At 39.8% G+C, this 17,480-nt stretch overlaps 2 protein-coding genes across 5 annotated transcripts; one reads left to right on the top strand and one right to left on the bottom strand.

Moving 5' to 3' along the window:
• The first annotated feature begins 77 nt into the window (after positions 1 to 77).
• On the top strand, positions 78 to 4,794 carry csrp3 (cysteine and glycine-rich protein 3 (cardiac LIM protein)). 3 transcript variants are annotated; one of them, XM_034106177.2, is made up of 6 exons: positions 78 to 186; positions 1,157 to 1,268; positions 2,301 to 2,469; positions 3,011 to 3,140; positions 4,256 to 4,349; positions 4,511 to 4,794. In XM_034106177.2, the coding sequence occupies exons 2-6, from the start codon at positions 1,157 to 1,159 to the stop codon at positions 4,573 to 4,575; spliced, it is 570 nt and encodes a 189-aa protein (XP_033962068.1). In that variant the 5' UTR covers positions 78 to 186; the 3' UTR covers positions 4,576 to 4,794. The 3 variants fall into 3 exon arrangements, with proteins under 3 accessions (XP_033962068.1, XP_071062426.1, XP_033962052.1); XM_071206325.1 differs by having other exon boundaries at positions 163 to 186; positions 1,133 to 1,268; XM_034106161.2 differs by lacking the exon at positions 78 to 186 and adding an exon at positions 587 to 676.
• Positions 4,795 to 5,304: 510 nt separating this feature from the next.
• zdhhc13 (zinc finger DHHC-type palmitoyltransferase 13) lies at positions 5,305 to 16,764 on the bottom strand. Of its 2 annotated transcripts, none has more exons than XM_034106138.1 (17): positions 16,701 to 16,764; positions 15,554 to 15,759; positions 14,144 to 14,266; positions 13,948 to 14,025; positions 13,267 to 13,411; positions 13,075 to 13,139; positions 12,233 to 12,395; positions 10,179 to 10,304; positions 9,924 to 10,057; positions 8,735 to 8,835; positions 8,459 to 8,583; positions 8,302 to 8,364; positions 8,121 to 8,214; positions 7,651 to 7,734; positions 7,405 to 7,562; positions 7,009 to 7,106; positions 5,305 to 6,176 (listed from the first exon to the last, which is right to left on the bottom strand). In XM_034106138.1, exons 1-17 carry the CDS (start codon positions 16,722 to 16,724, stop codon positions 6,038 to 6,040), a joined length of 1,926 nt encoding a protein of 641 aa, XP_033962029.1. In that variant the 5' UTR covers positions 16,725 to 16,764; the 3' UTR covers positions 5,305 to 6,037. The 2 variants fall into 2 exon arrangements, with proteins under 2 accessions (XP_033962029.1, XP_033962040.1); XM_034106149.2 differs by lacking the exon at positions 16,701 to 16,764 and adding an exon at positions 16,547 to 16,676.
• Positions 16,765 to 17,480: the final 716 nt, after the last annotated feature.

Here is a 17,480-nt window from a genome sequence, read left to right as displayed (position 1 = left end):
GCCTGGCTGATGTTCAGACCTCTTTCAGTGATGAAGGGTCCGAGGGCTCTGCTCTGTCACAAGTTATTTTAGGAGGATATTGTCATTTTAGCGTCACCAGTGGACTGTGGTGATGGCGAGACAGGCAGTATATAAACCGCCTGGGATGCATTCACTGCCACTGAAGCACACAGGCCGTGATTCAAGGTAAGGACCCATTTATTTTTGTAGTAAAATGTCCTGTTCGTAGTTCAGTTAGGGTACAACTTGGGGCTAATTAATGTTTCTTTATTTTCATAGATGTAATTACATTTATTTTATCGTACATGCCTATTTTTGCATGAATTGAAACAATGGGCAAGTGTGATATTGCAGATTTGTCTAGAGTAGAATCATTTTCAGTAGTATTTGATGGAGTGTCTGTTGTCTATCTGAGGTCCCATTAAAGCCTCTGCTCCCAGAATATCACATTCCAGTCCTGTGAGGTGATGGGCCGCCTCTGATATGAGCAGGAACTGGAATGTCGGCTGACAATAGAGTCAAATTGAGATGAGAAGCTTTAAAACTGATGGGGAAATACAAGTCGCGCTTTGTAAGAGACTTTTGAATCATCAGACTGGAAATTAAGAAAGACAAAGACACAGGAGGTCAAGACATCACAATGAGGTGTGGTTAGGTTTTTAGAATGTATGGTATGGTAAGATATGCTATTTTTGATTTCAATTTGAACTCTGAAAGCATTATTTTGGCTAAAATCATTTTCAACCCACAATCCTGGTGGTGCAGATCTCTTTTATTTTGGAGATGGAACAATTACTTTATAAAAATGTACTTAAAACATTATGATAAATCTTCAAAAATGTTTATAAGCAAGTATGCCTAACTCTAAATTCAGCTTCTGAATTGTAAAAGAAAATCAGTTTTTCTGCCATTTCATATAATCATAAACTGAATGTCTTTGAATTTGTTTTGTTGGTTGGTCAGACATAAGGGATTTGAAGACACTAAGATATATTATGGGCACACTTCACTTGATTAAATTATTTACACAAACAACAAGAGTAATCTTTAATGACCATTATTGGTTGGTCAGGCGCTATTAGACTATTTGAGAGAGTCAGTAATCTTCAATGAAATTAGTAATTATTTGCAGCTTGTTTTATTTTATTTTTCTAAGATGCCAAACTTGGGAGGTGGAGCTAAGTGTGCGGCGTGTGAGAAGACAGTGTACCATGCAGAGGAGGTCCAGTGTAACGGCCGGAGCTTCCATAAGACCTGCTTCATCTGCAGTGAGCCCCTCTCTTTGCTGGACCAGTGTGTAGTGTGTAGTGTGTAGTGTGTCATGGTAGATCAGCAGAGTAAAGAGCTGTGTAGCATTGTTTCAGTCCCAGTCAGAAGACTCACACAGCAGCTCATGAGCCTCTATCTGAATCACTTTCTTCTTCAGTAAATCCGCTTTTAGTTTTAATTGTTCGCATTTTTAATGTTATTTTTTCCATTCAAATTGTGTTCCATCCCGTCTCTTTTCTTCCGTCTCTTTTGTGTTTCTTTCAAAGATCTATGTGTTTCTAATCTGCCTACTTCCTTTCTTTGCTCCTGGCTTTGTTACTGCTATTTCTTTCCCTTCCTCCCATCGTTTTTCTTACTTCATCTCCTCTTTTCCCTCATCTCTATATTTTAATAAAAATAATCTCACTCTTTTTACAATTCAACCTCCTATTGCTGCTCTTTTTTAAACAAGCACTGGCCATATTCTCTCATTAATTACATTTACTCTATAGACATTTCCTTTTCCTCATCCGATCTGTTCTAGTTATTGAATAGCCTTTCTTGGACTTGGCCGGTGGAGTTCCCCCTCCTATCCTTTGGTTTGACCGTCTGTAATGACTGGAATATCTCCTGCTGTGATACAGTTAAGGTTCTTACTCCTTTGTCCCTCACCAGCTGCAGTTGTCTAATCAAGGCACACCTCATGTTCTTATTGCATTCTTCAACCCCCCACCAGCTGGTAACATGTGAGTGTGTGACTGCTGGATTGTTCCAGTGGGAGCTCTAAAAGCCTGCCATTAGCTCAACCATCATGCTAAGTGTTCATCTTTTCTCAAACATTCACCTCACACCCTCTCCTCTTCCTACAAATAGAAACACAAGACATCTGTCTTTGTACTGTTGACTGATAAAACCAGCTAAGTGGGAGCTGTATTTACCCTCCATGACTCCACCATGACACTCCCCGCTAGGCAAACTGAATCCATTCTCCCTAGTGTGGTCAGACAACATATGATGCAAATGTCTAGTATGTTTGTGTTTCTTTCACACAGTGGGCTGCAGAAAAGGGCTGGACAGCACCACGGTTGCAGCACACGAGTCTGAGATTTACTGCAAGTCCTGCTATGGCAAGAAATATGGGCCCAAAGGCTATGGATACGGGCAGGGAGCTGGAGCTCTGAGCTCAGACCCTCCTCGATATGCCGGCCTGCAGCCTCAAGAGTATGTGTTCACTGCGGTTAGAAACAGGAGCCTGGGTTTTCATTAGAGGGTCATTCCACCCACATCTCGAGTGAATGGTGTTGAGCCACATAGGGGTTTTTACAGGCACATTATTTAAGATATCCACCCGTAACATTTCAACCTGCACCATCTTCATTTTTGGAGGACTAAACCTTAAATGATTGAAAGTCAAACTAGTTAAATGTATCATTCTCCAGTATGAAGAAGGTTCCGTTCTAAACACAGCTGCAGAAAAGTTTCTATTTTAGTCTTAAACTTAATGTTGTTTATCTTCTACATTTAAGGAAAAAAAACAGTAAATAAAGCTTTAGTGTAGCTACCATGATGTCTTACTGCTCTTTCAGAGAAAGTTCCACTCTGACATGAGTGAACAACTATTGAATATGATTGTGAATATATAAAAGTAATGGTGTATATAACATATCAAAAACCCACAATAATCAAACTACAAGTACGAAAGTCAAACTCTAGTGACCAGAGATCATTACAAATGTTTTTGTTTTAAATAATTTTGTTCTAGGTCTAAACCACGACCAGCTTCTTCAAATTCTAGTGAGAATAAATCCTCCCAGAAGTTTGGATGTTCAGACCGCTGCCCTCGCTGCTCGAAAGCCGTCTACGCAGCAGAGAAGGTGATGGGAGCAGGGAAGGTAAGCAGTACTATGTCTGTTGTAATTGTATGTAAACAACCTTTTTCTACGGATTATACTTCATTGTTGTTGTTACTGTCCTGTGGCACTAGCAGACAGACAGGATACTTCTTTAAAACGTGTTTTAATTGTTGTCCATAAAACTACCAATGTGTTCTTAGAGCCCAAACAAGAGGTGAAACAGGAGCAGAGAATAAGGAGCTGCTTAGGGACAGACAGAAAAGCCAGTAGCTCTTCTAACTAAAGTTCTACTTACTGGGCAGTTGCAGGCAGGAACCAAAACCACAGCAAAAAGAATGAAACTCTAGCAGAAACTCTGTGGCAAAGTCATTGCACTCAAACAGAGACTGAAGGTGATGAACTCCCAAAGGCTGCCGATCTGATTGAGAAAGGCTGAGTGAGTGCAGACAGCTGCAGACACTGTCAGCCATGATGGAGTAACGAGATGCTGACGGAGCTGGGACTCAGTTCAGGGATTTGTAACAGCCAGCACGAGAAGTCTATACTAATGGGACAATTGGTTATGTGCATTCATACTGTAACAGTAACAGAAACATACTGGCCCCAAAATACATTATTGCACACAAGCTAGAAAATATCTAAAATTGACTGTTAGACAATTACAACAGAATTGTAGGCCCTAATATTTAATGAAATCAACTGCAGATCATTAAGGACCCAATAACATACATCCTTGTGACCTTAATGACCTTTCCTCTGAGGATATGGTCACATTACCTTTCCAGTATGACTAAATGTACTTTAAATTCATTTAAAATTGGACAACTTAAATTGTAAATGTCCTGTTATTATGTACTACCAGTTTTAACTGTTTGAAAATGTACATTTTGAAGTTATCAAAAAGGTGGCCTACATCGCTAACTGTAGTCACCTTGACAAAGTGTATAGGTTTTAAGATCAAGTTTGTTCAGTTTAGAAGAAAGTATTTCTTAACCTTTATTTTTTACATTAATAGAGGTTAAGAAATCGAGTTACATAATACTCAATACTTGTATAATAACCGTGTGTGTGTGTGTGTGTGTGTGTGTGTGTGTGTGTGTGTGTGTGTGTGTGTGTGTGTGTGTGTGTGTGTGTGTGTGTGTGTGCGTGCGTAGCCCTGGCATAAAACCTGTTTCCGCTGCGCTCTGTGTGCTAAAAGTCTGGATTCGACCACAGTGACAGACAAGGAGGGAGAGCTGTACTGTAAAGGTACACACACACACACGCGCGCACACACACACACACAAAGTTGGCTCGTTTTTCAGAAATAAAAATGGCAGTTACAACCCTATAACTTTTTTATAGAACAGGAAGCATTTTTATTTGTGGTATAACTTGAATTTATTCTTGTTTTTCAAAATTCTCTTCAGTTTGTTACGCCAAACACTTCGGCCCTAAAGGATTTGGACTGGGGAACGCCGCCATGTTGGAGTAACAGCAGTGAACCATTCTGGTTTAAGGTTCACATCACTGTCACACGGCAGCTGTTGCAATGGAGCCATACACTGGATGATATTTGTAATGCATGATTGAAGCACCTTGGCGGGTCAAATAACAGCTGAGTCGAGGCATATTTAAGGTCACTATTAGAGATTAACTAATAATACTTATGTTCATTGTGAGTACACAATAAAATGATTTTGTTACCCTAAAATGTATCCTGAATTGATTTATTCTTTATTAAAGTGAAGAAAGAATTTAAATACAGTCTGTGGTCCATGTGTACCTCACACGCAGAAAAGAAGAGGAACCACTCATAATTAAATAATCCTTTTGTTTGTAAAATATTAATAAATTATTATAGTTGAGATGATTACAACTTGCCCAACCCTGCCTATTAGTCAATTAAATGATTTCCTTACCGCTGAGAAAAAATTAGCAGTGTCTCATTTTGTTAAAGTTAATTATTTATCAAACTGTTTTTGCATTCATAAATAATTCTTTGCCATAATTAATTACATTTATCAGGGCAACAAGTGATTAACCAATGGAACGTGTCAAACAATTATGTGTGAGCAGCCGTGCAGAGCGTAACGGGATTAGATGTTTTTGTCAAGCTAAAATTAGAGCCGTTATCTGGCACTATCAAATCAGCAGTGATGAGAACATGAGGAAACCATTCAGAGCAAAGAGTGTGCCTTTGGGGGCTACCTTGACAGACTCATTTCATATGAAACAAAGACATGTGTCTCAATTTTAATACAAAATATAAGTAAATAGACATTTCAAGACAAAATTGTGACTGTCAGGTCGGTTGATGGTGACACGTCATGCTGCAAAAAAGTCAAGAATAGGTTCTTTCTGGTTAGGAAGTCTTCAAAATCAGGGTTGAAAAATGACCAGGGTTAAACAATGTGCAAAAGCTGGACATTTATGAGCCTCGACACATAGATATTTACTGATTTACAGTGTTTCTATTATATTGTCCACCCCTGTATGTAAAGGCCTGATAGTCCACACAGAGCCAGTTAAGAAGACAGGCACAACATTGCTTTACTGAATAGTGGTATTTGTTATCAAACATGCAACTCTTACAAAAGTCATAAAACCAACTGTTTACACGTACAAAGGTCCTTCTTTCCATCAGAACATGATACAAAATAGGCTTGATGTGTTTATAAAAACATCTCCAAACTTCAAATTACAATTTAGGCCTTTAAAGGATTTTGAACACATTTGTGTGATTTCACTTACATTGGTCAAGTATAAGGCAGCAGCAGTCTTTACAAAGAGCAACCGGAACAAATGATATCTACACGATGCCTTGTGTTTCCCAACTTCTCTCTTCGCATGGAGCCAACCCTTTAAAAAAATAAATAAATACACTTTGTGCTTTTGGTTCAGAACCACTGTGAGAGTCCGACCCTCGACCCTGAGAGTGGGGTGGCAGGGAGGGGTCAGACCAAGTCGGTGTGTCCGAACCCGTGCTGGTCGCGGCCGGGGGGGAACTGCTGCGTCCAGTCGATGATGGCCGGTTTGAAGAGGCCGCAGCAGCGCAGCTGGAAGAACGACGCCAGGTTCCTCATCACGCCCAAACTGCAGACAGACCAATCAGGAGAGGGGGATCAGTGAGTGGTGACTAAATAAAATAAGTTTTTGATATAAAATGCCGTCACGGTGTGCACTATTGTTCACACGGTTCATGTCTACCAATGATATTTAAAATGTGTTTTTCTGTACTCATTTATATTTTTGGAATTGTATGTGTTGCCTGAAACTTGCATCTTTAGGGAAATATAACGCATGTTTGGAACTGATGGTGCTGAAAGAGTATGAAAAAGATTGATTCGTGTTTATAAAACCTTCATATGAATGTGCCATCCTTTAACCTAGTAGTATTCTTTCCTCAGAAATCAAGTCCAGCATTGCAAGCTTTCAATGATGTCCTTGTCCATTTGATATAATAACTCTGTCTTCTTCTTATTTAACAAATCACTGGACTTTTATAAAAAGGATTTCCAAAGTTAACTTCCAAAGCAGAGCTTGTTCAAGGCCCAACAAACTAAGCGTATTCAAGCTCTATCATTCCATCTCATTATCACACTTTTTCAGGTAAGCCACTTAGTATTGCCGCCTGTAGCTCCATAGATACTGAATAGAGTGTTTGGCACTGTGTGTTTAATAATGAATCAGGGGGAATGTGCAAGAAGACATGCATTAATACAAAAGACCTTGACTACAAACACATAAAGGTCCCCTGCATCCTAATTAAACTCAGTCATTAACTAAAGACATGTATCCTCTGAAGTCACATGTAGATTTAAAGTGTTTTCCACCGGAAAGAAATCATTGGCATCAAAGAGCAGCGCTCAGTAAAATGGTTGTAAAGGATTGTGATGACAAAGTGGCGTCAGTAATATGAACTCACTTGTATGGATTCTGTTTGAGGGGGACAGGCTGTCGCTGTTTCCTCTGGTGCATCGTCAGGCTGGTCCGCTCTGCTGTGGTCAGTCCCAGGAAGGCAATCTGCTCCGGCACAAAGAACACATCAAACACTGAGGAGACATTTCCAATCTAACTCTAAATGGTTTTATATGCAATATGTGAACATTTCAGGGATGAAAAGACAGTGATCATTACATCTTTAATGTTCAAAAAGGTCTTGTTGTGTTGGAGACAAAACTCCGTCTGGAGGGAACTTTGGGATTTTAGCCTATGCAGACCATTTGCATGCACAAAAACCTAAATAACACACTCATTCGGAGGTCTCTCTTCAGTTTGAGTCTGGATTGTATGACACTCCTGATAGGATCTTTGCGGTCACCTGGTAGAGCTGCACCAGCAGCATGAGGCCGGACCAGCAGGTGTGGTAGAAGGCGAGCAGGAAGACGCTGAGCAGCCAGGGGGAGCAGGTGACCAGCACCGAGACCACCCCCCACAGGCCCTGCTCCTCGTAATGCAGCACACAGTGAGTCGCCCAGTCTGGAAAACACACACAGCACAGGCATGTGTATCAAGAGGAGTGTGTACTGCGTCAGTCTGTTATTACACCAAATGCAAAAGTACTAACATTTGAGGCAACCGTAGAACATCCAGGCCCCCATCAGCATGAGGGAGAACAGGAAGAGGATGAAGTAGTGGTGGTTCCTCGCACCTGGAAGACAAAGCAGAAAGGGCATTTTTTCTTATTATATCAAAGATTTTATGATGAGTTATAAGCAGCCTTTTTTAACTTGTTCAGGCCCTTAATAAAGCACCTCCACTATTAGAGAAACAAATATTTTTATATTTATAACATTATTCTCAAGTGTGTAAATGTTTAACTTAATTTAATAAAATGTTAAGTTCCAATTATTTTATTTGCTGCTATTACCGTTTTATTACGGTAATATTTATAATATTTGTTTTTTATTTACCTACACGGGTAAATATAATCACATTTTTCTAAAATAACACTTTCTGAAGATGATGTTCATGTAACAAAACACGTCATTAATGCATCTTCTCTAATGCCTGGTAAGTTGCTCCGAGGAGTCGTACCGATGCAGCCGTTGGTCCAGATGGAGTGGTGGTCCTGCTTGGCCACACAGGCGTCACAGTTAAAGCAGTGGTTCGTTCTCATCGGTTTCTTAATCTGTGAAAACCATAACAAACACAATAATCTGCACTGCTTGCGTTGATAGACCAGAGTTGTATAACGTGTTTGTGTTCAGATCCTCACCATGCAGGACGTGCAGAAGATCCTGGGTTCCAGGCCGCCGGCTTCAGCCAACACCAACACATTCTGACGGCACAAACAAACAAAACCCAGCTAATTTGTCAGAAAATGTTTTATAGAGATCATTGTATGCAGAGTCAACATATAATGTCCCTCTCACCATTTTCTTCTCTTCTTCAGTTGCCTTGATGGAGCCTGGGTCGGTCCTGCAGGTGCGGAGGTAAAAGTAGAGCAGAGCGGTGGCATTCACAGTGAACAAAGCCTGAGCTGTGGCACTGGGCCCATGTGGGGTCAAAGGTTAAGAAACTCTCCATTCATGGGCTTGATCAAAAGAATAAAACAGCAGAGGTAACAGAAATGCAAAACAAACCCTTATTTGCAGGAAACATCACATGATAGCTGTCTCATAACTGGTTTATGTTTCCTTAAAGGATATCTGGCAGGAACCAGAGGCACCAGGTGACGATCATCCAGAACACTGAGGCCATGAGAGCTGTGGCAGGGAGGAGGCTCTGGAAGCCAGGACTTGGGAAGTTCCTGTTCAGAAAAAAAAACATTTCTTATTAAACAACATACAACCTGTTGGCCGCAGGCAAACGTGACCTGAAGCACAATGTTTATGTTTAGATCAAAAATCGTTTTATTACGTTACGACAATGCATAATCAGTTTTTGTCATTTAGTAATGGAAAGCAAAATATATGCATACAAATGAGACGGTGGTTTCTACTGATTGTATGTACCATGAAAAACATAAAACAAACAATAATAACGACTAAAGTAATCCCCTACATTCACTGCCAGTGAGCCTCATACACACGATTAATTACCAGAAACATTGTTGAATGAATATATATGCATGTAATACCCCGCCCCCTGAAATTCAAGGCTTTTAAAAAAAAAAAAAATTATATATAAAATATCTTTTTTAAATATATATAGCACCAAATTGCAACTAATCTATATCTATATATCTGTCACTTTTCACATTGAACATGTGCTCTTTTATTAAATAAACTAAACGCTTTCATTTTAATTCATGAGTTTAGTGTTTTTGACCCTAAGAAACACTGATGCACTAATCAATAACAATAACCCACAGCTCCTCACTCAGCTCCAGAGGATTTAAACAAAATATATCCCAACAACGTTAACTGTGGTTAACTTGTACACAGGCTGTGTTTTGTTACTGCCTATTTTTGTTAGCCCGATTCCTTTTTCCACTTTAGAAGTGAGGTTTGCTTTTGTTTATGTGTTTGCTAGTTTTTGTTTAGTTTAGGTATTAAGTTGTGAAAGCTCTTATTTAAAGAGTCTACCTTAGTTCCTTTTGTTTGTTATTGAAACCGGTGCCTTTGTGGCCTTTTGTTTTGATTGTGGCTGTTTGTTGCCAATTTTAGTGCACACTTTCATTAAACAACTTCCAATTTACCAATTTCAACTGGTTACATGTTACTTTCCACGAGCCGGACGTAACAGAAGTGAATATCTGATCTTTTCAAGTTTCATGCAGGACATAACGTCCGTCAACCACTGTGAATGAATGGGTGGGACACTGCAGAATGTATTTTTAAGCTGTTATAAATCCTTTCTTCTTTTACATGAAGCTCAGTAGAAAAGTGTCCTTACCGTGCAGCCAAATTGACCACCCCGATCACGCAGGCCAGCAGGACCCCTTTGAGCAGCCAGGACTCAGAGTTCATATCCACTATGGCACCCACACTGCCAAAAACGGCGGTGCAGAGCAGAAACTGTAGAAAGACCTGGAAATACAGGAAGGTGTTACAGCTTACATCTCTACAAAGATACTAGAGATTTATTTTCATCAACATGTTTAACATTTGTAATTTAAGATGTTATGGGGGTGGTCTTTAGTGTGTTTACCCTGTATCTGTTGACGATCCGCAGGCAGCGCGAGTTGGAGCGAATCCTCTCCTGTTTGACGTGGTTGAGCATGTGGATGAGCAGAGGGCTGTGCACCTGGTGGGCCAAGTCGATGGGGGTGTGACCCTAAAGTGGAAAACACAGAAGAAGAAATGCTTCACCATTCATTCAATTGGAAATAACAGATAGTATTGCTTTCAGTGTATGTGCAGTGTTTCTTTTATCTGTATCTAACTATGTACCCGACTCTTTGGGCTTTAACCTCTCTTGTCTGTAAAATAAAACCAATGCTTGTGACATAATTATTCAAGTAAGTATTACAAATGAAACTAAAGGCCCTGACACACCAAACTGACACCAAAGAACACGTCCCGACGGACCCGACTGTTGTGTCGCCTCACGTCTTGGCCAAAAAGTGGCACTGGAACACACCGCAAAGACTTCAGCCGACGGCCAAGAAGCACGTACGCACTGCGCATGCGTGAGTGGCAATAACTCTCCTTAGCAGCAGTAGTGTGTATTCGTCTTTCAAAAGAGGCAACCGGAAGACAGACTGCGTGATATATACAAATAACAAATAGCGTGTGCGTTCCATTTTCACTCTCGTCCATCGGAAACATGTTTAGTGCGGTACTGGCGGTATCAGCCCTTGGACTGTTGCTTGTGGAAGCAGATAGATGAAAATGAAAAATAATAGCCGTCTGTGTGTGCCTTCTTAATCGTTTGTTTGCGTACCTCGCTTCTCATGCACTGATTCCCTACACTGAACAGCCAATCAGAGTGATTTCTTATGCCGACAGCGTTTTGCCGATAGACTCCTGATTCAACATGTTCAACCGGGAGTTGTCGGCATGGCCGAAAAGACACGACGGGGCGAGACACACCAATCTGAGTAGGGTGACAGGACGCTCATCGACAGCCAGACATCTATCGACGGCCGAAATCGGCTTGGTGTGTCCGGGCCTTAAAGAGCAACTTGCAGGTTTCTTTTTTTTACTACATTTATGCTTAACCTTGCCTGAACATTACAATTAAAAAAGTTAATGCAGGATTTCATATGTTTTACGAGACATAAGGACAGGAATTCAGAGGGGAAAGTAGCCGTTTTGAGCTCTGCTACTAAAAACTGTTTATTTTTTACGTCAAACGCGTCATATTACGTTACATAGGGGAGAAACTTTCTCGGACTCCTTCTCTGCCCAATTCACGGTAGTAGTTGGTAGTAGGGCTGAACAATTAATCGATTTTAAATCGAAATTTGAAGTGATGCGATTATCAAATCGCAAAGCCTGCGATTTTTTTTAACATATATATTTTTTTATATATTTTTTTTTGTTCTTCTTGTGTGTCAGTCATCCACACCAATCAGAAGTGCTGTGCTCCACATGTACCAGCCATTGTTAACCAATCAGAAGTGGCCCATGATAGAAGGTGATCGATCCAATCACCTGTGACCGACGTTAGCTAACATTAACTGTAGCTAACGCCGGTCACTCACCAAGGCAGCTGCCCTGTTCTCCACTTGTTCTCCTCACACCACAGCTCCATTTCTCTCCGATGGCCGTTATTTCTTCTAATCCTTGGCTGCTCCTGGTTTCTTGGACGCCTAGCAGGCTCATCATTATAAGGTTGTGGTCCGTCATATGCATACAAATATAAATGTTCAACCTCTTCTGTGTCAAAACTAGCTTTGTGATCCATGTTTATTAATATGTTAGACCGGCCGCTCTCCCTAATGTGACGTCACATGCGGGTGGTCTTTTTTTATGCGGAAGTAAAAATGACGCCAGATGTCACTGCAGTGTATATTTATGTATATATTTTTGAAAATCTAGTGTATACATCATTTTCCTACACATTTATTCACTGGGGTCTCTAACCTGCAAGTTGCTCTTTAAGAGTCCTTGTAATGTCTTCAAAATGTTGCACTCGTAACAAAGTGCAGAATAGATTCACTGTTGACGCCAGAGGGTTACATTGAAGCCTTTATTTCTCAGTTTTAACACTTAGCGCTGACAGAGATACGTGTCGCTCTCAGTGTGAGTCAAACTTACGTTGAGGTTTTCCGCATCCACGCTGGCCCCAGCTTCCAACAGGATGTGGGCGGCGTCCACATTTCCTGCCAGCACGGCGCAGTGGAGCGGAGTGTTCCTGTTCACTTTGTCCACCGCATTCACTGAGGCGTTATTTTTTATTAAGAAATTTGTTGGTTCAGGCCTAGGACAGAAAAACATGTGCTGTTTATTTTATCAACTTTGTCTTACATACTTAACTGAGTTACTTTTTGTTTGTTTTTAATAAATACAAAGGCTTATTCAAAGGCTTTTAATTTGAAAATATTTTTCTTAAATTTAGACGCATTCCCAGAAAAAACTAAAGACTGTATTCTCTGTTCACCTCAGTTTATTAGTTCACAGTGATTGCAAGTCAAATATGTGATTTCTGTTGTCATCTTGCAATATACTCATTTATATAAATAGTTATCACCGCAATAAACCGTATTTAATTTTGTCTTAATTTACATGATTTAATTTCATATTTTGTTCTTGTACATATCCAATATCCCATATTATATTGACATGTATATAGTATTTTTGCACTTCTTATTTTGTATTTTTGTATTTTATTATATATGTTGCATTGTTGGAGGAGCTCAGGTCAGAAGAATTTCATTGCCATTTCTACACTGTAGCTTGGTGCATATGAAAATAAAACCTTTGAATCTTGAATGGGGGCAGACAACATGTGCAACATCATCAGATAAAGTCAGATTCCTATTGCAAATGTTAAAGTTTATCATTGACATTACCTTTATTCACGGTGTGACTAACCAATAATATTTAGGTATTAACTAGTTCCTTGAAACTAATGGGGTTGTTTAGTAACGGATGCTCACCCAATAATCTTCTGTGCTGCTAACATCAGTGGCGTCTGTCCGTTGCAGTCAGGCCCATCTACTTCCTGGATGCAAATGAGAGAATTACCATACAAACAAATTAAAAGAAGAACAAATATCAAGCTCCAGGATGGTACAATGATTCCTACAAAGGTTTAAAAACAAATAAAGAGTGTGTGTGCGGAGACTGACCTGTCCCTTAGCCATGAGATAAGCTGCTATCCCCATGTGCTGGAAGAGGATGGAGAGGTGGAGAGCGCTGTAACCTTCTCCGTCAGCGATGGAGGAATCTGCTCCGTACCTAATCAGCTGGATCACCATGGGGAGGTGGCCCTGCCTGATATCACACACACACACACACACACACACACACACACACACACACACACACACACACACACACACACACACACACACACACACACACACACACACACACACACACACACACACACACACACACACACACACACACACACACACACACACACACACACACACACACACACACACACACACACACACACACACACACACACACACACACACACACACACACACACACACACACACACACACACACACACACACACACACACACACACACACACACACACACACACACACACACACACACACACACACACACACACACACACACACACAGATTTTTATATAAATGGATCAGGACAAAAAGTGAGTGAATCTTTTTTCCTGAAACTTTCAGAATCTCAGGGGACACATATTTCTGTATAAAAGACATGAAAAAGTGGATTTCGCATAATAGGTGACCCTTAAAACATTCCTTTTGATGGATAAATCATTTTATAGCGGGATTTAATACAATCTGGAATAGAAAAGAGCAAAGATTACCTTATGGCCCAGTGAAGAGGAGAGGAGTTCAGGTCACCACCAAGCTGATCAACTAATGACCCTTTAGAAATATAAAACCTGTCAAGGAAGAAAAAAAGAGAGGAAATTAAAACATTTCCTGTTTGAGGCGTGTTGTATTTCAGTTGGCTCAGCCGTTTGTAACTGCTCAAACAGAACAGTTATCTGCAGGTCTTACTTGACCAGCTCTGTGCGGTTGTTGATGGCCGCCCAGTGCAGCAGAGTGACGTTCTCTTTGTCCGGCAGCCTGACGTCATATCCTGCATCCACCAGCTCCTTACAGCGCTCAAGGATACCGAACCTGAGAGGATCACACACAGAATAATAATACTATTAATAGTAACTCCCCATCGAAGGCTTTAGTTTGCACAGTGCTCCAAAACAAAACAAAAATGGACAAAATACAGAAGTCTAAACATAATAAACTACTGCTATAGCTATAAAAACATTTGAGTCACAGTCACTTGATTGACGTAGTTGTCAACCGTCAAACATGTATTTATTCATAGCTTTAGGCTGTTTAAAATAAATCTGCCGTATGTGTACTCATAGTTACCAATATATGTACTGTAGTGAGATGAAAAGACAGGTAGGAGCGGCTCTGCAGATTATTCATTTTTTTGACAATAAGTGTGACCTTTGTTCTGCTGCACCTCAACGCACTGATCAGTTGGAAAAGTAAATTAATATTTCCTTTTCCTGCAAGCACTGCCGAGTTTCTAATCTCCCATAAAGCACACTGGCAGGTTTTAGCAGCTTGTACTATAGTTGTATCTACTGGATAAAAACCCTCATCATATTTGACTTTTAATAAACACAGAGCTCTATGTGCATTCCTTAAGCTTTGTGTCATAACTCCTGTGTAAATACATTGTTCAAATAGTTAATAGTCAGTGCCATACATTCACAATGGCACTGTCAGTTGTGTGTCTACTTCTCCTTCCTATGATATTTCATAGGTTTATCATTATCATTATAAGAAAAACAGAACTGTCTTACTGTGTTACATAAAACATGCCTCATTTTAAAAACATTCCTAGTAAAACATTTAACATGAGAATGAACAGAAAATATACCCCCTGATGTTTCCTCCACCAATCTGTTATATGGTTTCAATATTTGGTTATAAGTTTGCATAGTTCCACATTATGGTATGATTTACAGAGATTGGTTGAAGAGTTGCACAAGAGTTGTACAACCAAACACCAACACCAATAATCAAGATGTGACATCGTTTCCTTTGTGGTTTTCATATGTTCAGTCATAAACCATTCAAAGGAAGGTTTCAAATTATTTCCCATATGTTGTTTTTTATGGTGATATTGTTCAAATGAAATATCTATTGCGAAATAAAACATGTCATCCTGAATACTGACATTACAGAAAAAAGTTTGACAGGAGCATCTGCAACCTTCAAAAAGTAGCAGTGTGTGGTTGATAGAAAATCTGGCATTTGGTCTTGTTGAATACAATTACAAAATTGGATATAAAACGACAATTTAGCCAAACTTATTTCAAATAAAGCTGCATGAATTCATTCCATCACTTCATGAGTGTCCACCAGTTGACAGAGATGTCCCTCACTCACTGTGTTGCCTTCACTATGTCCAAGCTGGCGCTGTCGTCCATGTGTGAGCGTCTCTTCGGCTGCTGGCTGATGTCCATCGCCTGATCAGCTTTATTAGGGAACTGTCCTTGAAAAGGCGTCATGAAGGGATGCGGTGCTCTGGGCCCATGACTGTGAGAATGACCTGTATTTCCGTGGTTACAGTTGTCATGCATGTTGCCGTGACCCTGCAACACATACACAAAGAAAACACACATATAAGGTCCAAAGTGGTCTACATGGCAATCTTAAACTGACATTTATAATAAGGGTTATTGATTTAGCCAGTTACACAATCAGACTCCTGGCCCCCCCCCCACTGGTCACCCAACTACTCAAAGGTGGAAGATGCATTTTGTAAGGGGTCCCTGTGTAAAATAAGTGATCATGTTGTTGTTTTCACATATTGGATGTTAAATACAACTTATGAATCATTCAAGTAACAAGATTTGATAAGATATTTAAATTTCTGAATCGGGTGAAACAGAAATCTGTCTTGTATGGCAAAAAACTCATGCTCAACAAACTTTTAATACAATTATGCTTTGATATAGTGATATAGAATAAAGTGCTGTATAGGTCAGATATAAATCTATTCAGAAAATATGTTGGTCATCGATAATAGTAACTGCCATGGAGAGAGGATTACTGTTTCGTAACAATAGGAGAAGAACAGAAAGGTAACTAACGCAGATAATTTGTTAAAAACACGTCTTGACTGTCAATGCATCATCATGACATCCAGAGAAATTAAACACACATTCCCTGAAGTGGATGCCTTTACACGAAGAAAGCAAGCTTAATGTGATATTTGGAGTGTAGGAGAGATTAGCTAGCTAGCTGCTGTTAACCGCCAGGTAACTAGCAGCATGCTAACTACGCCCACAGAAGCTAGCAGACTGACAGCAGCTTCCTCTAAAGTCTAAACCGATGAGTATCACTGAGGACAGGTTAGTCCGCCTCACAGCAACTTACCGACCAGGAAGAATTACAAAAAGCTAGCAAGGAAATGCTAACAATCTGATACCAGTGATGTGTTTAGGGTACACTAGGTTAGGTTGTTCTCCATCAGGTAAAATAGAAACAATACAAGCATCAGAAACAGCGAAAGAAACATAAACCGACTCACATTATCGCCCTCATTCCAGTCCATGTTGTTATGAAGGAGCCTAGAGAAAGTTCCTGATGCTGGACTTCCGCTCTTTGATTTTCAAAACAAGAGTCGCAATGACACAGTTAAAGAAGACATGGAGATGCCTGCCTAATGCACTGACTGATCCAATATGTGTTTTATACATATTATTAAATAAGTATGTAGCCTAACGTGGAAGATATTTGTTTATTGGTTGGTCTTCTTGCTGCGTTTGTACATTATCAAAACAAAAATAGAGTTTCTAAAGACTGAAACACTCTCAATGCTGCTTGCAGATGTGATGTTGGCAATTGAGCGGCTTTCTCTATTGACAGAAGAAGTGTTGACCTGGGAATGCTGCAACAGCATTATTTTTGTATTTAATTGCTTCTGAATAGTTTTTGATGTTTACTTCCAATCTTATTTAAAACATGTTTTACTTTCTTTCTGTTCATATTTCTATCATTTATTAACATAATTCCCTCCTGGATCGATAAAGGCTTATTCTATCTTGTGCAGACATGAACATGCCTCAGGGCAAAAATGTCCTGATGAAACCCCTTGATTCTTTCTTCATGTCCTCATTTGATAAAACAAAAATAATTCAGGAAGTTTTAACAATCAAAACTGACACAACAATTGTCTCATTGTAGATGTGGAAATATATATATTTTAAATATGACATACTTCAATTCTGGCATCCTGTCAACGGACAGTTTTCTTTGACAGTGCATAACTTTAACTACTAAATTATCTTAATTCAGTTAAATGATTAAG

The sequence above is a fragment of the Pseudochaenichthys georgianus genome, chromosome 3 (assembly GCF_902827115.2).
Source record: "Pseudochaenichthys georgianus chromosome 3, fPseGeo1.2, whole genome shotgun sequence".
Lineage (NCBI taxonomy): Eukaryota > Metazoa > Chordata > Actinopteri > Perciformes > Channichthyidae > Pseudochaenichthys > Pseudochaenichthys georgianus.
Note: the sequence above shows the minus strand (reverse complement) of the source record. Positions and strands in the feature narration are given on the sequence as shown.